We start from the raw sequence: 24,473 nt of genomic DNA, 5'->3' as shown, positions 1-24,473 counted from the left end.
CCGCCATAACTTACAAAAATACAGTGATATGCATTTTTGGTCATACCACCCAGCACTAGTGGAAGGTCAGTAATAAAGTCCATAGCAATATCAGTCCAGAGAAACTCTGGAACAGGCAAAGGCTGTAGAAGACCTGCAGGTTTAGAATGAGCACAGACCGAACAAGAACAGACAAAATTGACAACATCCTGTTTTAAACAGGGCCACAAATACAGTCTGGAAATGAGCTGTAGGGACTTACGTGTTCCAGAATGACCGGCCAGAAGAGAGGAATGGCTCCATTTCAAGACTCAGAGTCTTAAACGGGGAGATACGTAAGTCTTCCCAAGAGGCAGGTGTTGAAGACTTGCTGGTGCTGCAGAGATGAGACGTATAGGAGGAATAATATGTTGAGGATGGGATTCCTGGTCTTGAACATCAGAGGATCTGGATAGAGTGTCAGCTCGTAAATTCTTCTATGCTGGAAGGAAGTGGATGAAGAAGTCAAATCTGGAAAAGAACAGAGACCAACGAGCCTGCCTAGGGTTGAGACGATGTGCAGTCTGTAGATAGAGCAAGTTTTTGTGATGAGAATAAATAGTAACCGGATGTACCGAGCCCTCCAAGAGATGATGCCATTCTTCCAAAGCCACATTTATTGCCAAGAGCTCACGATCTCCAATGGGATAATTTTTCTCCGCAGGAGAGAAGGTCTTAAAGAAGTTGTTTATAGAAAAAATATAAATACATAAAATTGCATAAGATGCATGCCATACAGTATGTATAGAAGGAGAGGCATAATTATATTAAAAGATATGTAAGAAGACATACAGAAAAATAAGTATAAATAATACTATATAAATATCAAATAATAATTTAAAATTACATCTTGTCTACGGTTAAGTCCCTTGGGGAATCGAGAATCAAGTTCCAAAATCCAATATACTTCACGGTCAAGGATTTTTTGTTTAAAATCTCCACCCCTTTTGGGGGGAGTAATCCTTTCAATTCAGCACAGAACCATAGAGGAATAATCTCTCTGATGGACCTGTGCACAATGTTGTGTGACCATAGATGTGTGGTGAGAATTGAAGTGAGAAATATCAGAAATGTGTTTTCTAATTCTGACTTTTAATGAGTGTGAGGTACATCCTACATATTGTACTTTACAGGTGGTGCAAGAGAACAAATATATAACATGTGTTGTGTTACAATTTATGTATTGCTGCATTTTATAATTTTTTCCCAGTGAAATATGAAATAAATTCAGTAACATTGTGTATAAACTTGCAACAGATACATATTTTGTGGCCACATTTATATGAACTCTTTGTTGTAAGTTTTGCAATTTTTATACTGTTTATTGTGCTGTATAATTAATGTGTTACTTTTAACCTATTGGTTGGTATAAATATGAAATATATATTGATTTAAAAATAAAAAAAAGCATTCCATTTTTTTTGACCATATAATGCTTTCTCACTTTTAGTACAGTGGCATCCATTTTGGCTATGTTCACATCAGCCATGCGAAGTTCCGTTAGGTAGATCAGTTAGAGCTGATAACAAGGCTGGGATGGAGGTTGTCCCAACTAACATTAATGGAACCCGACAGGTCCCTTTTGCTTTGAATGGTGCGCGTCAGGGTTTCCATTAGATGTCCGTAATTTTGAAAGAATTACTGGAGAAAAAAAACTGACATGTAGGTTTTTTTTCTCAGATAAAGCCCTGTCATTTTAGCAGAATCAGCAAATGGAGCTCCATACGCTGATGTAAACCAAGCCTTATCTGCATCTACACATTTTATTACTGCAGCTGGTCATGTGACAACCAGTCGGACAACCAGAAAATAATAAGCGCTAATGTATAGAAAGGATGTCAGTCTCCAATGTTTTCCTGACTTTCTGTGAACTATAGGATCATCACCTAACAGATCCCTCCTGGCAGCTCAGGCTCCTCTGTTTCTCTTTCAGGTCCACACTCCTTGTCCATCTCTATGTCCCTTGCATGCTGCTTAATATCTTATATCTGCTCTAAGAGAAAAGGGATGCAGTGATATTGGTAAGCATATACAGTGACCCCCCCGACCTACGATGGCCCCGACAAACAATAATTTCAACATGCGATGGCCTCTCAGAGGCCATCGCATGTTGAAGGCAGCATTAACATACGATGCTTTTGTATGTCGGGGCTATTGCATAAACGGCTATCCGGCAGCACAGACTGCTTCAGCTGCCACCGGATAGCCGTTTACGGTGCCCCGTGTGCTCCGGTGATGTTCTCTTACCTGTCCTTGGGGCTCCGGAGCGTCCTCTTCGGGATCCCCTGCATCGCCGGCAATTTCCTTCGTCATCACGTTGCCGCGCATGCCGTCCTGTCATTCAATAGGAGCGGCGTGCGTAGTGACGTGACGGCGGCGGCGGAGAGCGCGGATCCCGGGGAAGCAGAGACGTTCGGAACGTCGTGGAAGCCCCGGGGACGTGGTGACAGCGATGGAGGGCGACATCCAGGGCAGCGGTGATGGTCCGGAGCGGCGGGGACAGGTGAGTATAACTTCCTATTCTTTCCATTGCACGGATCCCTCAACATACGATGGTTTCAACAGGAACGGATTACCATCGTATGTTGAGGAACCACTGTACAGTGACTTACTGCAGGTATACACTTCCCCTGATCACACTGTCAGATTTGTGATGGATATACAAATATACATATCTATAAATATACACTTGCTTTTACTTGGACTATGCTGTGCTATGGTTATCTGCATCTCTTCAAAACTAGAGGCATAATGGGAAATGTAGGCTGCATTAAGAAGCCATTTCAGATAAACTAAAACAGGTAAACTAAAAAAGATATAAGAACGTCTACATTATTATCTAACAATAGCTTTTGCTGAACTTTATAACCAAAAAAATATTATTTTAAATACATTTTTAAGTACTTTTTAATTGGTTTTAGTATTTTTGCACAATACAAGCATGTTTTACAGAAAATAAGTCTTTTTTGTGTTGCTATGTTCCAGAAACTGTAAAACTTTTTATGTTTCTGTGACATTAGCTGCATGAGGGCTTTTTTTTATTTATTTTTTTGAATAAGCTTTTATTGGTACCATTTTGGGGTACACATAATTTCTTAAATAACTTATATAATTTATAATATCCCTTATAAAACACAAAGGTTCCACCGAGATTCGAACTCAGATTGCTGGATTCAAAGTCCAGAGTGCTAACCATTACACCATGGAACCTCTTATTACTCAACATTATATGACAACATTTACATCTCTCATAATGTATTTTTAAACCTGGCTTAGTATAAGGTGGAGTAGAAAAACATAAGTTGGAAATAATAGGCCAGAAATTATTATATACCTGAACACTTTACTGCTGGTAATATGAGTTATTGCTTGAAAATAAGAACACATTAAGTAGGGTGTTTACGATCTGTCGATCAGGGCCACCAGACCGCCCAGATGACTCAGATCCCTGTTCTCAGCTGAAGTTTTTACTATAATTCCTCTCAAATGGCAGATCTGTTCAAAGTGAATCATGGTTTGTTGTGATAAAGGAGCATCTCAGTGTTTCATCCCTGGCTTAGGCAGCATGACAGGTTCCCTCTAAGGTCGCCATTTTCTCATCCCACAAGTTTTCTGCCTTGGGAAAACCATATGCCTTTCAAACAATCCATCCAAGCCTTACCACCTGCTGCAGTCACTACCTCAAGAACATTTCTTGGATCTATTCATTTCTAAATCTCAAGTCAGAAAACATAGAAGTGCATGCCCCAAACATCTCCTGCATAGACAGAGGCGTAACTTGTAGCTTCTGAGCCCTGATGCAAAATCTGCAACAGGGCCCTGTGTGCCATTTATATGCTGGTCTCTTATGGGGTAGATGTGCCTTGGGGCCCCCTTAGACACCAGGGCCCTGATGTGACCGATACCTCTGCACCCCTTATAGTTATGCCCCTGAGCATAGACTACAACAATACCCTTGTCTGTTACCTTTATGATCCTTATGCTACAACAGTGGTTATGGCATCTCAAAGTAATCTATCATAACATACAATAATGGAAAAATAAAATAAAATAAGTATTAATAACAAAATTGTTCCATATGATACGTTAGCCAAAACTGTTAAACAAAGACACGATAAACAAAAGGTTCCTCCAACATTTGAACTCATTATTGGTATGAAAGTCTATAGTGCTAACGATTACACCACAGAAACTCCCCTAAGAAAATCTTATATTCCTGCTTCTTTTCCTTCTACTTTCTAAATTGCAACATGAAAAATACAGTTTTCATAGGTCCAGACAGACTGCTTCTCAGACAGAAAGTATACAGCTGATAGCACCATACATGTACTTCAAAACAAAGAGGCTGTAAAGCAATAATAAGCAGACATCTTAGTAAAACCTATGGAAACAAAGTTTGCACCATAAAATATACAAATCAATAATAAAAAAAGAATTCAGAGGAATCCATAGCCTCTAAAAGAGCGCGGATATATCCACTTGCTTGGAACATTCACCTGGATTTTGGTTTTATTTCCTCTTATTTTCAACCCCTGGTTTGTCCTTTTCTATATTTTCCGAGACCTGATTGGTGTTCCAGTGATGCCCCCATCCAATCCAGCTCCCTTGGTGATGTAGTGGGGGTTGCCACCTGTGACATTTCCTTAACCAGCATAAAATGAGCAACAAACAAATATCTACTTCCATTGTATAAAACCATGACAGTATTCACAGGATATGGGTAGAAAAGGTGCTGTAATGTCAAATCTTCTGCCTGTGGATGTCTATGAACTGGCCAAACAAATAGCTAAACAATATTCTGGTCAGTATGAGATTTTGTATGTATTTGGGGAAATTTCTGAATAATCCACTCTGGGCAGAGAACTTCCTCTCACAAATTCTCGTGCAGCAGCCATACACACTGCAGAAATGCCACAGCGGAGATTACAATTTCAGACTTCACCTAAAGAATGAACATGTTAATTATTTTAGTAGAATTACAACCGGACAGCTTTGCCATCAATGGTGACTGCACATTTCTGTGCCGTTCTAGCGCTGAAAGATTTTGGTGACAACTGCAGCAGACGAAATCTCTTCCTAGAATATCTTAGGGCTAATATTCCGTAGTGTGAAGGGCCCTTAGCGTGCACTGCTTTCTGCATGGACAAGTAAAGGATTTTACATTTTTCTCATCATTTCCTAAGTGTGAACAGAGCGCCAAATCCAGAGGAAATTCTTTCCTCAGTGTGCATGGGCCATGATGCCCCATTCACATAGCAGGATTAGCAATTGAAATCTGATGGAAAAATTCCACTTGGAGATTCTGTGGCAGCCACTAATATTTGCACCGCTGCCCAAGACCGAGACTTGAACAAGGCTATCCTGTTTAGTCTTCGAATTTTGTGAAAGTCCCATGCAAGTCTACGAGACTTCTGTTAAATCTGTAGATTGAATGCCATAGTCTTGTGCAAGACTTGGGCTCAATGGTAGTGTAAAAATGTAAACATATATCCTGCCACCCAGGCCATCACTGAAGTTGTGCTTTAACCCCTTAAGGACCAATGCAAATAAACCTGTACGCCCCTGAAAGACCAGGCCTGTTTTTTCAAATCGGGGATGTCTGTCTCTATTAAAGAATAACTCTGGTAAAGTTTTGCCAATCACGATAATTCTGACATTGTTTTTTTGTCACAAGTTGTCCTTCATGTACATAGTAAAAGTAAGCCGATATCATTTGTAGTTTTTTTTTTTACAATGCAAAAAAATCATGAAATTTTTACAAAAAAAATAAGATTTTTTGCTATTTTAACACTAATAGGTTGCATATATTTATACTTACTGACCAAATAGTTTATGAAACTTATACTTTCAGATGTCTACTTTATTTTGACGTCATTTTTTAGTTTTTAATTAACATTTTAAATTAGTTAGAAGCCTAACAATTTAACTTGAAATTTTGAAAATTTGAAAAGTACATCTTTTTTTATGTGCTATGCAAGGTTTGCAGAAATTAAAAGGTAGTAGAACATAGGAACACCCCCCCCAAATGACCCCATTTTAAAAACTAGACCCCTCAAGGTATTCGCTAGGGGGTACAATGAGTATTTTAATACCATCGTTTTTTGACAGGAATTATTACAAAGTCAGTGTTAAAAAATTCGAAATTTGCAATTTTTCACAAATGCATCATTTGGGGGGCATATTTTTTGTACATCACTTCTGATATTGAAAGAAATGCACCCTATATTTTATTTAGCTGCTTGTCCCATGTTCGGAAATACCCCCGCTTTGGCCATATATGGTTCCTTGGCCGCGTGGTAGGACTCAGAAGGAGAGGAGCGCCATTTGGCTTTCAGGGCAGAACAGTACCCCCACCCCCACAAGTGACCCCATTTATATACCGCACCCCTACAAGTTATTGGCTGGACCAGGGACCTCTCTGATTGGTCCTTGGTCAGCTGGCAGTATAACGCGTCTGTCAGTGACAGTTAAGGCTCCTGATGGATAAATCCGCAATGTTGTGGGAATAAGCACCCGCTCATGGCGAATATATTCATCAATGCTGCGGCTGGGTAGCTCAGTGTGTCCGCTCATGACTGCTGGCGGGAAATCCGCCGCTATGAGTGGACACACAAAGCTACCCAGCCGCAGCAGCGAGCTCATTACCGTGACTGCTGCATAATGTGTAGGATCACATGGTGGACATCCGCAGCATATTACATGCTGCGGATGTCCGCCAATGCGATCCTACACATTATGCATTTTTTTTTATTAGATTCATTTAATAAATGTATTTTTAATATTTTTTTATTTTATTTTTATACACTTTTATTAAATTTTTATTTATTTTTACACTTTTATTTTATTTATTTATTTTTACACTTTTTAATGCTTTGGAATACTTAGTATTCCAAAGCATTGCAGTTATATGCTGCCTGCCAGTTTTCACTAGCAGGCAGCATATTAGGACGTCCTACAGGCAATACCCAGGGCAGACCTGGGGGTCTTTGTAGGACCCCCGGCTGTCCAGGCATGCAGCAGCACCCCGCGATGCTCCGGGGTGCTGCAGGAGAGACAGAGGGAGCCCCCTCCCTCTGTCAGAACTCCTTACAGCGCGCGGTCACTTCTGAACTTCACTCCCAGCAATGCGGCAGGCCCCGGCCAGCCGCGGCCACACACAGCACCCTGCGATCGCGATGCGGGGTGCTGCAGAGGAGACAGAGGGAGCCCCCTCCCTCTGTCATAACACTTACAGCCCGCGGTCATTTCTGACCGCGGTTGTAAGGGTTAAAACTGCCGGGACCGAAGTTTACTTTGGTCTTGGCAGTGCAGCAGGGTCCCGGCTGTGTGATACAGCCGAGTCCCTGCCGCGATCTCGTGGGTGCACTGGGCAGCACCCACGAGAATAATGGACCAGTATAGACGTCCAGGTGCGGGAACGGCCGCCAATCTGGACGTCTATACTCGTCCATGGTCGTTATCGGGTTAAAGCACATCTGTCAGCTAAACACGTAGCCCCAATGCATCGGCAGCATATTAAAGCTAAAGGTCTGTACTTGTGGCAAAATAGCACAAACATAACAGGAGTGCTGAAAGAGTACAGTGGACTCAAAATTATGTGCCTGCTGTATTCATGAAATAAGCCCTCCCCCTTCTTCTCTTTGTATTGACTTAGAGGGTGTTTTTAATAGGTGCATACATGGCAACCTGTGAATAACTGCCCTAAAGAATGTGGAGAGCATAAAATATAACTATAAGTCTACTGTATCATTTTAGCGATGTCCATCTTTAATGGCGAGTCCATGCTGATCATTGTAGCCAGTACTCACCTGGCATGAAGCATGCTCAGTCTGTGAGCTCCTTTTATACCCCCCGAGCATGCAGTGAACATACATATATGTCCTTTGTTATGAAGAGGTTAAAAACAAAGGTTCCACCGAGATTTGAACTCGGATCGCTGGATTCAAAGTCCAGAGTGCTAACCATTACACCATGGAACCTCTCATGGTTACAGAACTAAAATAACACATATAGAATTTAATCTTTGTCTACTTACATAATTGTATGTCTGGCCAAGCATTGGGTGGAGCAGCAAAACATAAGTAGTAAATGATTATAGATCCCAACATACTATTCAATGTAACCTGCAATTTTCAAACTTATTCATACACTCTTTTTCTCATCAAAGCTATCCCAAATAGTCATAAAATATTTAGCTGATCGCTAATGTATATTCTACTTAACCCCTTAAAGGGGTACTCCGGTGCTTAGACATCTTATCCCCTATCCAAAGGATAGGGGATAAGATGCCTGATCGCGGGAGTCCCGCCGCTGGGGACCCCCGTGATCTTGCACACGGCACCCCGTTTGTAATCAGTCCCCGGAGCCACGCCCCTCGTACCGTTATGCCATGCCCCCTCCATTCATTTCTATGTAGCGTGTTTGCTCCGGGTCTGATTACCGGCGACCAGAGGGTGGGCAGCGTGTGATGTCACGCCTCCGCCCTGTGTTACGTCACGCTCCGCCCTTCAATGCAAGCCTATGGAAGGGGGTGTGACAGCTTTCATGCCCCCTCCCATAGGCTTGCATTGAGGGGTGGAGCGCGACGTCACATGAGGGCGGAGGAGGTCGCCTGTGATCGCTGGTAATCAGACCCGGAGCGAAGACGCTAGATTGAAATGAATGGAGGGGGCATGGCATAACGGTACGAGGGGCGTGGCGTCACGACCACTGCCGCTGAATGCTGCGGGAGATTGGAGGGTCCCCAGCAGCAGGACCCCCGTGATCAGACATCTTATCCCCTATGCTTTGGATAGGGGATAAGATGTCTAGCAGTGGAGTACCCCTTTAACCCCTAGAGGATAAAGGGTGTGAATGTACGCCCTCTACCAGTCTACGAAGTATGCTCAAGAGCCGAGAGCGCTTCATACCCGGTGGGTCCCAGCTGCTGATAGGGCCAACTGGCATTAACCAAAAAATCAGTTTTCAGTAGCTCAGCAGAGCTAATCAGGACCACTGCAGCCAAATCATGGGGTCCTGATTAGATGAGAAGCATTGATCATTGTTATCGGCGCTCCATTGCTCTAGCCTGCCATGGCCGAAAGAAGCACCAATCGGGCTTTGAGGAGGCAGGTAAGGGTCCTCATGCCATTGAGCAGCCGTTTTTTTTTTTTTTCATTTTAGAGGGTGCAATCAACTTTGCTGCTTAGTCTAAAAGGGTGAATGCCTGGCATCACCATGATTGTTGATGTCTGACAATAGCGAAGGGTCCCGACGGCTGATAGCTGCTGGGACCATACTGCTAAGACGTGGGATCAGCTACTGAGCGCCCCTCATAGAAAGCGAATATGTATGCCCTGCTTCCTCTAGGGGTTAATGAAACCGCACAGTCAATGGCGTAAACTAGGCCTGCACGATATATCACAACAGCAATCGTATCGTGATTTTTGCCAATTGCGATATGTCGATTTGGCCGTTGCTAAAAAAGTGCAATTATTTACCTGCTCCCCGGCCAATGCGGCTCCGGTGACGGCAGGAGCTCTGGTGACGGCAGCAGGGGCTTCTGTGGTGGCGGCGAGGATTGGCACAGCAGAAGCACCTCACTGCGCTCCCCTACATTCATTGGTGGCGAGGATTGGCCCAGCAGTCTACGTGACTGCGCTCTCCTCCTGTGATTGGTGGCGAACATCAGGTGAGGAGCTTAACCCCAACACGGCAGGCCACCATAAATAAACGGCGCAGCTGTGCAGCAGGTAAATGAAGCGAGCTCAGGAGCGGAGCTCGCTTCATACTGGCTAATGCCAGACATCACCGATCCGGGTGATGTCCGGCATTAACCCTTTAGACGCTGTGATCTAAGTTGATCGCGGCGTCCAAAATGCCGAAATGTCCAAAGTGCCAGTAGCTCAGTGGAGCTGATAGGGACATCCGCAGTAAAACTGCGGGGTCCCAATCAGCTGAGAGGATGGGCGGAGGTTCCCTATCTGACTCAGGCTTGTCCGATCGGCGCTCTAATAATGCTGTCAGTGTCATCAGCCAGTAGTAATGGAGCGCCGATAACACTTATCAATGCTGTGCTATGGGTCCTATGGCACAACACTGTACAGTGTCTGCAATCACAAGATTTCATCTAATAGTCCCCATGGTAGTGTTTTCCAAACAGTTTGCCTCCAGCTGTTGCAAACCTACAACTCCCAGCATGCCTGGACAGCCTTTGGCTGTCCTGGCATGCTAGGAGTTGTAGTTATGCAACAACTGGAGACACACTGTTTGGAAAACACTACCCTATGGGGACTAATAAAATTGGGAGAATTTTTATTTTTTTTTTTAAACAAAAAGGTATTAAATGTTAATAGGCCCCTCTCCTAATAAAAGTTTGAATTGCCCCCCTTTTTCCCCAATTTGAAATAAATGTATACAAAAATAAACATAACCATATGTGGTATTGCTACGTGCGTAAATGTCAGAACCATTATATATAACTAAATGAAACCGCAGGGTCAGTGGCGTAAACATAAAAAAAAATTAAATAAAAGGATTGGAAATTTTTGGTCACTTCATATACCAGAAAAAAAAAAGTGACCGAAAAGAGAAAACAATAATGGTACCGATAAAAACTACAGATCACAGCGGAAAAAATTTGCCTCATACTACCCGGTATATGGAAAAATAAATACCAAAGTCCAGAATTGTTGATTTTTGGCCACTTCATATACCAGAAAATAAAATTTATAAAAAATTATCAAAAACTACCATCAAAACAAAAATGGTACAGATAAAATGAGCCCTCACACAGCCCTGTGCACAATAAAATAAAAAAGTTATAGGGATGAGAACAGAAAAATTTTAAGCATAATAATTTTTTTATGAAAAATAACATTTATAAAAAGAAGTAAAATAAAACAAAACCTACATATATTGGGTATCACTGTAATCGTATTGAGCTACATAATAGAGAGAAAATTTCATTCTTAATGAAAAGTTGACTGCTTGGAAATGAAAGCCCCCTAAAGTTGCAAAATGGAGGTTTTTTCTTTTAGTTTCACCCCACAAATATTTTTATTTTTTTGTGGCAAAATGAGTAATGTCATTACAAAGTACAATTAGGAGAATTAAAAGCATTATGGCCATTAGAAAATGAGGAGGAAGAAACAGAGAAGCAAAAATGAGAAATCTGTGTCCTTAAATGGGCACTCTCATTAAAACTAATTGTTGCGGATTCCTCCCTGGGGATAGCTCTGGGATCATCCTTGACACCACCATAGGACACGTTTCCACTTCAATCAGCAGGCAAACAACAGTACTTTATGCAAGTCCAGCTCCTCGACAGCTTTATTAGATAGGCTGCAGGATAAATAAAAACATAAGACAGGAACAAACAAAACCCTAGACAGTCTAGTCACTAACTAAACAATCCAGCATGCCCTGACTACCAACTGATGGGCTTTTCCTGGCCAGTTAAACTTATGCCTCCTGCAACCTTCTACTCACCGTTCACACACAGCGTTTGCAACCTCTTGCTGTGTCTCATCCACACTTGTGGCCACTTACAGCTCAGGCTGTGTGTTCCTCACCAGGACCCCTGCCTCTCCCTACAGGCACCTTGCTGTCTTCTGGGAAGAGCCCCAACTATTCTGTCTGACTTCTTTTTAAACACACGTCCCCTTTCTGTTACCTCATTAATTAGGCCGCAGGTGGAGGTTTCTCCAGGGTTAGCTCGGGAAATATACCCTTTACTTGCCACACTATCACAACTCCTTATGGTAAATAAAAAAATCTTTCTAATATACTTTGTTTAAAAAAAATTAAGTTTTCTATGTTTTATTTGCATATAAAAAAGCAATCTCTGTACTTGTCCAAAGCACATTTCCCCCCATCTTTTGCACAGACTTTGGACTCCTGCTCTCCTGGAAGAAGTCCAAACACAGGAAATGCAGTCTGGAGTGCTGAGGGGAGTGTGTGCAGTGAGTGAGGGAGGAAGTTGACCCCTGTATGGCTTCAGATAACGTCACGCCTGCTGGAGAATGCCGACTTCCCAGTCTGTGAACCTGAGGCTGAGCAGCATTACAAAGCAATACCAAGGTAGAAAACTGAAAAATAATAAAAATAAAGGCAAGGGGTGGTTTATCATGATGGGGGCAGTGACCTGGGAGGATTATAAAATGTATCAAGTTAACGAGAAGTACTCTTTAAAGGGGAACTCTGGTGAAAAAGTTTATTTCTCCTCTATGCCTGGGCTTCCAGAATAAGGCTAGGTTTACACAACAGAATTTTAAAGCGTTATTCCACTTGGAAATTCTGGTGCAGCATATTCTGGTGCATAAAATGTTGTAGTGTACACTATGCACTGGAATCCCATTGCCAGCAATGGGATTCCAATGCATAGCGTACACTACAAAATTTTAGCAGCATTTATTTTGCCGCTGAAATTCTGCCACCAAAAGAATAATCACGCTCATTCTTTAGACCAGGGGTCGGCAATCCCTGGGACGCGTGCCACTCATGGCACTGGCTCCGGGTGGAGAGGCACTCATTCTGCTAATGGGGATCCAGGACTCTTGTCCCGGATCCCCAGGTGAGCAAGCGAGCACCACTTTAAGCTGTGCACGTACACGCACACATCTCTTAAGCCTCCTCTCAGTGTGAGCCGCAGATAGACCTGTGAACTCTGCCCCTGACATCATTCATCGGCGCCTGCACTGTAGCGGGAGAAGGCAGCCAGCCTGTGCTGCCCAGGAGAACCCTGCGTTGGAAATAGGTGAGTAAAAGTTTGTTTTTTTCCTCCTGGCATTAGCAGTGCAGGGGAGGAAAGATGACAGGAGGGGGGAATGGGGCAGGGCTCAAGTTCTGCAGGAACGCTTGGGAACGGAGTTCTTGCACTTTTTCTACAGCAGGAACACTGTTCCCATTAGCAGGAGTCCTGCAGAACCAACCCTTGAGGGAAAATCTTGGGTGAGTTCCCACACTTTTTTTTACCAGGACTTGACCCCTGGGATGGGGGGTTTGCAGAGTGATGATGATGACGATGAGGGGGGGGGGGGGGGGAGTGCAAAGTGATGATGATGAGGGGTGCAAAGTGATGATGATGAGGGGAGGGAGGGGTGCAAAGTGATGATGATGAGGGTGGGGGGTGCAAAGTGATGATGATGAGGGGTGGGGGTGCAAAGTGATGATGATGAGGGTGGGGGGGTGCAAAGTGATGATGATGAGGGGGGGCGTAAGTGATGATGGCGGTGCAAGTGATGGGGGAAGGGGGGGTGCAGGTGACGGGGAGGGGGATGCAGGTGACAGGGAGGGGATTGATGATTTAGATGAAGCACTGGCTACTTCTCTACCTGGCTACCTACACAATTACCTGCCTGGCTACCTACCTTATTAATTTCCTGGTTACATACCCACCTACTTAGACACCTGGCTACCTACCTACATAGTTACCTACCTACATAGCTACTTACCTACATAGTTACTTACCTACATAGAAACCTAAGTACCTACCTACATACATAGCTACCCATTTACCTACCTTGCTACCTACCTATGAACTTACCTCCATATCTCCTTACCTACCTGCCAAGCTACCTACCTAACTAATTATATCCAAGGAAAATTGTAGCTCACCAAAGTTTAAAGTGCAGAATTCAGTGCAGTTTATTCCATTTCAAACAGTATTACAGAGCAGGCTACGTTTCGTCGCCTCTCATACTTGACAAAGGCGAAGATAGGTCGCTGAAACGAAGCCTTCTCTGTAAGGCTGGGTTCACACCACGTTTTCTTAAATACGGTTCCCGTATACGGTTTGGAGGAGGGGGCGGGGCTTAATCGCGGCGCCCGCACTCAGCCGTATTCGGGAATCGTATTTAATGCAAGTCTATGAGCCGACCGGAGTGAACCGCAGCCTCCGGTCGGCTTCATTTTCGGCCGTATGCAGTTTCCCGACCGCAGGCAAAAATGTGGTCGAGCACGTTTTTGCCTGCGGTCGGGAAACCGCATACGGCCGAAAACGAAGCCGACCGGAGGCTGCGGTTCACTCCGGTCGGCTCATAGACATACATTAAATACGGTTCCCGAATACGGCTGAGTGCGGGCGCCGCGATTAAGCCCCGCCCCCCTCCTCCAAACCGTATACGGGAACCGTATTTAAGAAAACGTGGTGTGAACCCAGCCTAACACTGTTTGAAATGGAATAAACTCCACTGAATTCTGCACTTCTGGGGACTGCACTGAAAAAAATGCAGAAACTAAGATGTTTGTCCTGCAGATGCTGCAGTGATGGGTTTTGGCCAAGAAGTCGTCATGGTGGTCTGAGTCAGATGGAGAACAGAAGGAAAGAGGATGCCGCCGACCGTAAGAGACATGAATTGTGAGTCAGTTAATGTAACTGTATGTATATTATTGCGCAACCTGACTGGGTTCTGATCCTGTGGTCTGTATTATGTAGAGGGGGGGGGGGGTGAAGAGGGTCTGTATTATGGTTCTGAGGTCTGCAATATGGTGGGTGGCGATTCTGGGGTCTGTATTATGGTGGGGTCTGATTCTGAGGTCTGCATTATGGTGGGTGGGGATTCTGGGGTCTGTATTATGGTGGGGATTCTGGGGTCTGTATTATGGCGGGTGGTGATTCTGGGGTCTGTATTATGGCGGGTGGTGATTCTGAGGTCTGCATTATGGTGGGTGGTGATTCTGAGGTCAGTATTATGGTGGGTGGTGATTCTGGTGTCTGTATTATGGTGGGGTCTGATTCTGGGGTCTGTGTTATGGTGGGTGGTGATTCTGAGGTCTGTATTATGGTGGGTGGTGATTCTGAGGTCAGTATTATGGTGGGGTCTATTTCTGTGGTCTGTATTATGGTGGGTGGTGATTCTGGGGTCTGTATTATGGTGGGGACTGATTCTGGGGTCTGTATTATGGTGGGTGGTGATTCTGGGGTCTGTATTATGGTGGAGTCTGATTCTGGGGTCTGTATTATGGTGGGAACTGATTCTGGGGTCTGTATTATGGTGGGAACTGATTCTGGGATCTGTATTATGGTGGAGTCTGATTCTGGGGTCTGTATTATGGTGGGAGGTGATTCTGGGGTCTGTATTATGGAGGGGTCTGCTTCTGGGGTCTGTATTATGGTGGGGGCTGATTCTGGGGTCTGTATTATGGTGGGTGGTGATTCTGGGGTCTGTATTATGTTGGGGTCTGATTCTGTGGTCTGTATTATGGTGGGGTCTGATTCTGTGGTCTATATTATGGTGGGGGCTGATTCTGGGGTCTGTATTATGGTGGGTGGTGATTCTGGGGTCTGTATTATGGTGGGTGGTGATTCTGGGGTCTGTATTATGTTGCGGTCTGATTCTGGGGTCTGTATTATGGTGGGTGGTGATTCTGTGGTCTGTATTATGGTGGGGTCTGATTTATGGTGGGTGGTGACTGGGATCTGTATTATGGTGGGGGCTGATTCTGGGGTCTGTATTATGGTGGGTGGTGATTCTGGGGTCTGTATTATGGTGGGGGCTGATTCTGGGGTCTGTATTATGGTGGTAGGTGATTCTGTGGTCTGTATTATGGTGGGGTCTGATTTATGGTGGGTGGTGACTGGGATCTGTATTATGGTGGGGGCTGATTCTGGGGTCTGTATTATGGTGGGTGGTGATTCTGGGGTCTGTATTATGGTGGGCGCTGATTCTGGGGTCTGTATTATGGTGGGTGGTGATTCTGGGGTCTGTATTATGGTGGGGACTGATTCTGGGGTCTGCATTATGGTGGGTGGTGATTCTGGGGTCTGTATTATGGTGGGGTCTGATTCTGTGGTCTGTATTATGGTGGGGGCTGATTCTGGGGTCTGTATTATGGTGGGTGGTGATTCTGGGGTCTGTATTATGGTGGGTGGTGATTCTGGGGTCTGTATTATGTTGCGGTCTGATTCTGGGGTCTGTATTATGGTGGGTGGTGATTCTGGGGTCTGTATTATGGTGGGGTCTGATTTATGGTGGGTGGTGACTGGGATCTGTATTATGGTGGGGGCTGATTCTGGGGTCTGTATTATGGTGGGTGGTGATTCTGGGGTCTGTATTATGGTGGGGGCTGATTCTGGGGTCTGTATTATGGTGGGTGGTGATTCTGGGGTCTGTATTATGGTGGGGGCTGATTCTGGGGTCTGTATTATGGTGGGTGGTGATTCTGGGGTCTGTATTATGGTGGGAGCTGATTCTGGGGTCTGTATTATGGTGGGTGGTGACTGGGATCTGTATTATGGTGGGGGCTGATTCTGGGGTCTGTATTATGGTGGGTGGTGATTCTGGGCTCTGTATTATGGTGGGGGCTGATTCTGGGGTCTGTATTATGGTGGGTGGTGATTCTGGGGTCTGTATTATGGTGGGATCTGATTCTGGGGTCTGTATTATGGTGGTAGGTGATTCTGTGGTCTGTATTATGGTGGGGTCTGATTTATGGTGGGTGGTGACTGGGATCTGTATTATGGTGGGGTCTATTTCTGTGGTCTGTATTATGGTGGGTGGTGATTCTGGGGTCTGTATTATGGTGGGGACTGATTCTGGGGTCTGTATTATGGTGGGTGGTGATTCTGGGGTCTGTATTATGGTGGAGTCTGATTCTGGGGTCTGTATTATGGTGGGAACTGATTCTGGGGTCTGTATTATGGTGGGAACTGATTCTGGGATCTGTATTATGGTGGAGTCTGATTCTGGGGTCTGTATTATGGTGGGAGGTGATTCTGGGGTCTGTATTATGGAGGGGTCTGCTTCTGGGGTCTGTATTATGGTGGGGGCTGATTCTGGGGTCTGTATTATGGTGGGTGGTGATTCTGGGGTCTGTATTATGTTGGGGTCTGATTCTGTGGTCTGTATTATGGTGGGGTCTGATTCTGTGGTCTATATTATGGTGGGGGCTGATTCTGGGGTCTGTATTATGGTGGGTGGTGATTCTGGGGTCTGTATTATGGTGGGTGGTGATTCTGGGGTCTGTATTATGTTGCGGTCTGATTCTGGGGTCTGTATTATGGTGGGTGGTGATTCTGTGGTCTGTATTATGGTGGGGTCTGATTTATGGTGGGTGGTGACTGGGATCTGTATTATGGTGGGGGCTGATTCTGGGGTCTGTATTATGGTGGGTGGTGATTCTGGGGTCTGTATTATGGTGGGGGCTGATTCTGGGGGTCTGTATTATGGTGGTAGGTGATTCTGTGGTCTGTATTATGGTGGGGTCTGATTTATGGTGGGTGGTGACTGGGATCTGTATTATGGTGGGGGCTGATTCTGGGGTCTGTATTATGGTGGGTGGTGATTCTGGGGTCTGTATTATGGTGGGCGCTGATTCTGGGGTCTGTATTATGGTGGGTGGTGATTCTGGGGTCTGTATTATGGTGGGGACTGATTCTGGGGTCTGCATTATGGTGGGTGGTGATTCTGGGGTCTGTATTATGGTGGGGTCTGATTCTGTGGTCTGTATTATGGTGGGGTCTGATTCTGGGGTCTGTATTATGGTGGGGTCTGATTTTGGGATCTGTATTATGGTGGGGACTGATTCTGGGGTCTGTATTATGGTGGGTGGTGACTGGGATCTGTATTATGGTGGGGGCTGATTCTGGGGTCTGTATTATGGTGGGTGGTGATTCTGGGGTCTGTATTATGGTGGGGGCTGATTCTGGGGTCTGTATTATGGTGGGTGGTGATTCTGGGGTCTGTATTATGGTGGGGTCTGATTCTGTGGTCTGTATTATGGTGGGGGCTGATTCTGGGGTCTGTATTATGGTGGGTGGTGATTCTGGGGTCTGTATTATGGTGGGTGGTGATTCTGGGGTCTGTATTATGTTGCGGTCTGATTCTGGGGTCTGTATTATGGTGGGTGGTGATTCTGTGGTCTGTATTATGGTGGGGTCTGATTTATGGTGGGTGGTGACTGGGATCTGTATTATGGTGGGGGCTGATTCTGGGGTCTGTATTATGGTGGGTGGTGATTCTGGGGTCTGTATTATGGTGGGGGCTGATTCTGGGGTCTGTATTATGGTGGGTGGTGATTCTGGGGTCTGTATTATGGTGGGGGCTGATTCTGGGGTCTGTATTATGGTGGGTGGTGATTCTGGGGTCTGTATTATGGTGGGAGCTGATTCTGGGGTCTGTATTATGGTGGGTGGTGACTGGGATCTGTATTATGGTGGGGGCTGATTCTGGGGTCTGTATTATGGTGGGTGGTGATTCTGGGGTCTGTATTATGGTGGGGGCTGATTCTGGGGTCTGTATTATGGTGGGTGGTGATTCTGGGGTCTGTATTATGGTGGGGGCTGATTCTGGGGTCTGTATTATGGTGGGTGGTGATTCTGGGGTCTGTATTATGGTGGGTGGTGATTCTGGGGTCTTTATTATGTTGCGGTCTGATTCTGGGGTCTGTATTATGGTGGGTGGTGATTCTGTGGTCTGTATTATGGTGGGGTCTGATTTATGGTGGGTGGTGACTGGGATCTGTATTATGGTGGGGGCTGATTCTGGGGTCTGTATTATGGTGGGTGGTGATTCTGGGGTCTGTATTATGGTGGGGGCTGATTCTGGGGTCTGTATTATGGTGGGTGGTGATTCTGGGGTCTGTATTATGGTGGGGACTGATTCTGGGGTCTGTATTATGGTGGGGGCTGATTCTGGGGTCTGTATTATGGTGGGTGGTGATTCTGGGGTCTGTATTATGGTGGGTGGTGATTCTGGGGTCTGTATTATGGTGGGAGCTGATTCTGGGGTCTGTATTATGGTGGGTGGTGACTGGGATCTGTATTATGGTGGGGGCTGATTCTGGGGTCTGTATTATGGTGGGTGGTGATTCTGGGGTCTGTATTATGGTGGGGGCTGATTCTGGGGTCTGTATTATGGTGGGTGGTGATTCTGGGGTCTGTATTATGGTGGGGTCTGATTCTGTGGTCTGTATTATGGTGGGGGCTGATTCTGGGGTCTGTATTATGGTGGGTGGTGATTCTGGGGTCTGTATTATGGTGGGTGGTGATTCTGGGGTCTGTATTATGTTGCGGTCTGATTCTGGGGTCTGTATTATGGTGGGTGGTGATTCTGTGGTCTGTATTATGGTGGGTGGTGATTCTGGGGTCTGTATTATGGTGGGGGCTGATTCTGGGGTCTGTATTATGGTGGGGGCTGATTCTGGGGTCTGTATTATGGTGGGGTCTGATTCTGTGGTCTGTATTATGGTGGGGGCTGATTCTGGGGTCTGTATTATGGTGGGTGGTGATTCTGGGGTCTGTATTATGGCGGGTGGTGATTCTGGGGTCTGTATTATGTTGCGGTCTGATTCTGGGGTCTGTATTATGGTGGGTGGTGATTCTGGGGTCTGTATTATGGTGGGGTCTGATTTATGGTGGGTGGTGACTGGGATCTGTATTATGGTGGGGGCTGATTCTGGGGTCTGTATTATGGTGGGTGGTGATTCTGGGGTCTGTATTATGGTGGGGGCTGATTCTGGGGTCTGTATTATGGTGGGTGGTGATTCTGGGGTCTGTATTATGGTGGGGGCTGATTCTGGGGTCTGTATTATGGTGGGTGGTGATTCTGGGGTCTGTATTATGGTGGGTGGTGATTCTGGGGTCTGTATTATGGTGGGAGCTGATTCTGGGGTCTGTATTATGGTGGGTGGTGACTGGGATCTGTATTATGGTGGGGGCTGATTCTGGGGTCTGTATTATGGTGGGTGGTGATTCTGGGGTCTGTATTATGGTGGGGGCTGATTCTGGGGTCTGTATTATGGTGGGTGGTGATTCTGGGGTCTGTATTATGGTGGGGGCTGATTCTGGGGTCTGTATTATGGTGGGTGGTGATTCTGGGGTCTGTATTATGGTGGGGTCTGATTTATGGTGGGTGGTGACTGGGATCTGTATTATGGTGGGGGCTGATTCTGGGGTCTGTATTATGGTGGGTGGTGATTCTGGGGTCTGTATTATGGTGGGGGCTGATTCTGGGGTCTGTATTATGGTGGGGTCTGATTCTGGGGTCTGTATTATGGTGGGGACTGATTCTGGGGTCTGTATTATGGTGGGGACTGATTCTGGGGTCTGCATTATGGTGGGTGGTGATTCTGGGGTCTGTATTATGGTGAGGTCTGATTCTGGGGTCTGTATTATGGTGGGTGGTGATTCTGGGGTCTGTATTATGGTGGGTGGTGATTCTGGGGTCTGTATTAAGGTGGGGTCTGATTCTGGGGTCTGCATTATGGTGGGTGGTGATTCTGGGGTCTGTATTATGGTGGGCGGTGATTCTGGGGTCTGTATTATGGTGGGGACTGATTCTGGGGTCTGTATTATGGTGGGGTCTGATTCTGGGGTCTGTATTATGGTGGGGACTAATTTTGGGGTCTGTATTATGGTGGGGTCTGATTCTGGGGTCTGTATTATGGTGGGGTCTGATTCTGTGGTCTGTATTATGGTGGGGGCTGATTCTGGGGTCTGTATTATGGTGGGTGGTGATTCTGGGGTCTGTATTATGGTGGGGTCTGATTCTGTGGTCTGTATTATGGTGGGGGCTTATTCTGGGGTCTGTATTATGGCGGGTGGTGATTCTGGGGTCTGTATTATGGTGGGGTCTGATTCTTTGGTCTGTATTATGGTGGGGTCTGATTCTGGGGTCTGTATTATACAGGTCTGAGTAAAAATGGTTGTTCTTTACTGTAAGGTCCTTGAAGCGAGAACAATATATAGGGACAATTCTGGAAGAAAAAAAAAACACCTTTTGACAAGCCACACCCTCACAAACCCCACCCACAATAAGCCACATCTACATTGCCAGCACACCAAGTGACCTCAAAGAAAATTTGGTTGCCACCCGTTTTAGACAGAATCTGCCGACACTATGAGGACCGCAATGTTTGTGCAGACCTAGCGCTGACTGATTCAGTCGGTGCTAGCCGTACTCGAAGCTTCCAGTGTGAACCCAGACTATAAATAATAGACTCTGACTTGCCTTTCACCACTCCTCCGATGCCACTGGAATTAGTCTCCCATCCTCCGACCTGGTCTATTTCCAGTTTTTGTTGCCACAACGGCTGATGATAGACTGAGCTGCAGTGTAATGTAACAGGCCCTGGTACCCTGAAGAAGGACTGGCTTGTTACATGACACTGGCCAAGGCAAGACATTGATGTAGCCAGTGTTTAGTTGAGTCCAGTGTGACGTGTTGGACCCTCAAGAGTCATAAAATAATAGATCAACATGCTTGTATTGCCGCGTGCGGAAATGTCTGGGAAAAAAAAATACCGTCAAGTTTGAAAAATACAGGGATACACATTTTTGGTCATACCACCCAGCATTAATATATATATATATATATATATATATATATATATATATATATACACAGCAATCCCTCAACTTACAATGGCCTCAACATACAATAGTCTTTTCTGGACCATCATAAGTTGAAACCAGACTCAACATACAATGTACGGACAGTCCAGATCTGTGAAACGTGTCAATGGCCGGAAGAACCGACCAATCAAAATGGGCAATTTACTGGTAAAACACCTGTATTACTGAAGCGTATGCACTGACTGATGTCTGGTAGCGCCCCCTACAGTACAGGGAGGTAATACATGTTCTGTACACTTTACCTGTCCCAGGGTTAGCTGCTCCTTTGGACACCAGGTGAAGGGACTCCATTACTTTTTTTCTAAGGACATTTCGTGTACTGTACAGGTCCCTGTACATAGACCAGTGTTTCCCAAGCAGGGTGCCCCCAGCTGTTTCAAAACTACAACTCCCAGCATGCCCGGACAGCCTTTGGCTGGGAGTTGTAGTTTTACAACAGCTGGAGGCTCCCCGGTTGGGAAACACTGACATAGACAGTAATTTACAGCTCCCATCAGATCTTTCTTACTTTTATATGTAAGGATTTGCTTTATCTATATTAGTTATCTACTTAGTTTTCTTTAATTCTCACTTTTTCCTATTTTTGGATTACATTTTGGTGCCTTTAGAACCAATTACCAGGTTTCCATAGAGTTCTGGTCTCAACATACAATGGTTTCAACATACAATGGTCGTCCTGGAATCAATTAATATTGTAACTTGAGGGACCACTGTGTGTGTGTGTGTGTATATATATATATATATTTGTATTATTGCCTGACGGACCCCTCTGCGTTATTGTGACCAAAAATCAGCAATGAGGTTTTGTTACCCCTACAAAGAACTATTGGAATCTGCATCAGACCCTTCAATGTAGGTGTGAACAGAGCCTTTTGTGACTCTTTAGGTATCTTCTAATGCAGGAGATAGACGCATATATTCCTGACTGCTCCAGAGCTGATAAGACAGCACAGGGCCCCTATAGCTGGTAATGTATCTCCATGTGCTGAAGCACACATAAACAGTCGCGCAGCACGGTTTCAAACGCCATATTAAGGAAGGCAGGTAGCATACCCGGTTACCGGGTGACGTCGCTGTGTACCCGGCGAAGGGTTAAGTCCTCGGCACAGGAGGAGTGTCAGGTTGACCCGGAAGCGCATGATTCTCCACCCGTAGCCTCGGAGATGGCGGAGTGGAAGGAGGAGGTGGAGGTGCTGGTACAGCGGGTTGTGAAGGACATCACTGGCGCTTTCCGCAGGAACCCCAACATGTGAGTGATAGGGGCGATGACGTCACAGCGCGGTTGTGACGTCGCCTGCTTGTCACGTATTTGGCGGCAGCGCTCTACTTGGGAAAGTTTGAGTGGTGTGGAGTAGTAGCCGGTGTGAACGATCACCTTCACACAGAGCCCACGGGGGTCACATATAACCTATAGGGGTACCGGGTTACTAGACCTGACAGGAAACAGCGGTGATGTCATCCTATATGTGGGGCAGAGGAACACTGAGAAGGCTTTACTACAGGAGGGGTCCCACTAAATCAGTGTTTCCCAAACAGGGAGCCTCTGACTGGTGCAAAACTACTACTCCCAGCATGGCCAGACAGCCGATGCCTGTCCGGGTATGCTGGGAGTAGTAGTTTTGCAACAGCTGAGGCCACACTTGTTGGAAAATCCTGCAAAATAAATGCACAGATCTTCCAATATGGTGTTGACCCATAAACACCAGGGAGCTGATAACACCTCACTGCTTCTCCACAGCCAGTACCTGCTGCATAGACATGTGACCTACCCTGCCATTAACCCCTAGGGACTCAGCGTTTTTCCATTTTCATTTTTTCCTCATCACCTTCTAAAAATCATAACGCTTTCAATTTTGCACCTAAAATTCCATATGATGGCTTATTTTTTGCGCCACCAATTCTACTTTGCAATGACATCATTCATTTTACCAAAAAATCCACAGCGAAACGGAAAAAAAATTCATTGTGCGACAAAATTGCAGAAAAAATTTCATTTTGTAACTTTTGGGGGCTTCCGTTTCTACGCAGTAAATTTTTCGGTAAAAATGACACCTTATCTTTATTCTGTAGGTCCATGCGGTTACAATGATACCCTACTTATATAGGTTTGATTTTGTCGCACTTCTGGAAAAAATCATAACTACATGCAGGAAAATTTATACGTTCAAAATTGTCATCTTCTGACCCCAATAGCTTTTTTATTTTTCTGCGTACGGGCCAGTATGACGGCTCATTTTTTGTGCCGTGTTCTGAAGTTTTTATCGGTACCATTTTTGCATTAGTCTGACTTTTTGATCGTTTTTATGATGTAAAATTTCTTTGCGCGCACGCCATTGACCGTGCGGTTTAATTAACGATATATTTTTATAGTTCGGACATTTACGCACCCGGCGATACCACAAATGTTTATTTTTATGTACACATAAAGGGAGGTGATTCAAACTTTTATTAGGGAAGGCGTTAAATTACCTTTATTCACTACTTTTTTTTTCAGTGTTATAGCTCCCATAGGGGCCTATAACACTGCACACACTGATCTTTTACCCTGATCCCTGCAAAGCCATAGCTTTGCATGGGTCGGCGTAATAGGGGGTTGATTGTTCAAGCCTGTAGCTCAGGCTTGGAGCATTCAAACGCCGATCGGACGCGACAGAGCAAGGTAAGGAGACCTCCGCTCGCGTCCTAGCTGATCGGGACATCGCAATTTTATCGCGATAGTCCCGATCTGTCCTACTGAGCTGCCGGGAAACTTTTACTTTCATTTTCAACTTTGATCGCGGCGTCTGAAGGGTTAATAGCGCGCGGCAAATCGATCTGTGCCGCGCACTATTAGCCCGGACTATGAATAGCATCCAGGACCGACCTGGTGTGATGCGGGGTCCGTTTTAAACACCGGGAACGGGTGCAGGGCGTACAGGTACGCCCTGCATCCTTAAAGGGGTAGTCCAGTGGTAAAAAACTTATCCCCTATCCTAAGGATAGGGGATAAGTTTGAGATCGTGGGGAGTCCGACCGCTGGGGCCCCCTGCGATCTCTCTGTACGGGGGCCAGGCTCTCCGGCCAGATAGCGGGTGTCGACCTCCGCACGAAGCGGCGGCCGACACGCCCCCTCATTACATCT

At 45.5% G+C, this 24,473-nt stretch overlaps 2 protein-coding genes and 1 non-coding gene across 7 annotated transcripts in view; 1 reads left to right on the top strand and 2 right to left on the bottom strand.

The window, feature by feature from the left end:
- CFAP95 (cilia and flagella associated protein 95) overlaps positions 1 to 22,543 on the bottom strand; it is a 99,146-nt gene extending 76,603 nt beyond the window's left edge. For 2 of the 5 annotated variants that reach the window (XM_056523060.1, XM_056523061.1), the window contains exon 1: positions 22,406 to 22,543. Coding sequence is in view for 1 of the 5 variants with exons in the window: in XM_056523063.1 (XP_056379038.1) it covers positions 22,406 to 22,491 (86 nt within the window). In the remaining 4 variants the exon portion in view is untranslated. The remainder of the gene's footprint in view (positions 1 to 22,405) is intronic. The other 3 variants (XM_056523063.1, XM_056523059.1, XM_056523058.1) reach the window with 3 other exon arrangements.
- Positions 7,926 to 7,997, bottom strand: TRNAQ-UUG (transfer RNA glutamine (anticodon UUG)). The gene has a single exon. It is a non-coding gene; the product is annotated as a tRNA-Gln (tRNA).
- PTAR1 (protein prenyltransferase alpha subunit repeat containing 1) overlaps positions 22,469 to 24,473 on the top strand; it is a 44,351-nt gene continuing 42,346 nt past the window's right edge. Inside the window, exon 1 of the mRNA XM_056523057.1 lies at positions 22,469 to 22,601. Coding sequence (XP_056379032.1) covers positions 22,516 to 22,601 — 86 coding nt within the window. The 5' untranslated portion in view covers positions 22,469 to 22,515. The remainder of the gene's footprint in view (positions 22,602 to 24,473) is intronic.

The sequence above is a fragment of the Hyla sarda genome, chromosome 1 (assembly GCF_029499605.1).
Source record: "Hyla sarda isolate aHylSar1 chromosome 1, aHylSar1.hap1, whole genome shotgun sequence".
Taxonomy (NCBI): Eukaryota; Metazoa; Chordata; class Amphibia; order Anura; family Hylidae; genus Hyla; species Hyla sarda.
Note: the sequence above shows the minus strand (reverse complement) of the source record. Positions and strands in the feature narration are given on the sequence as shown.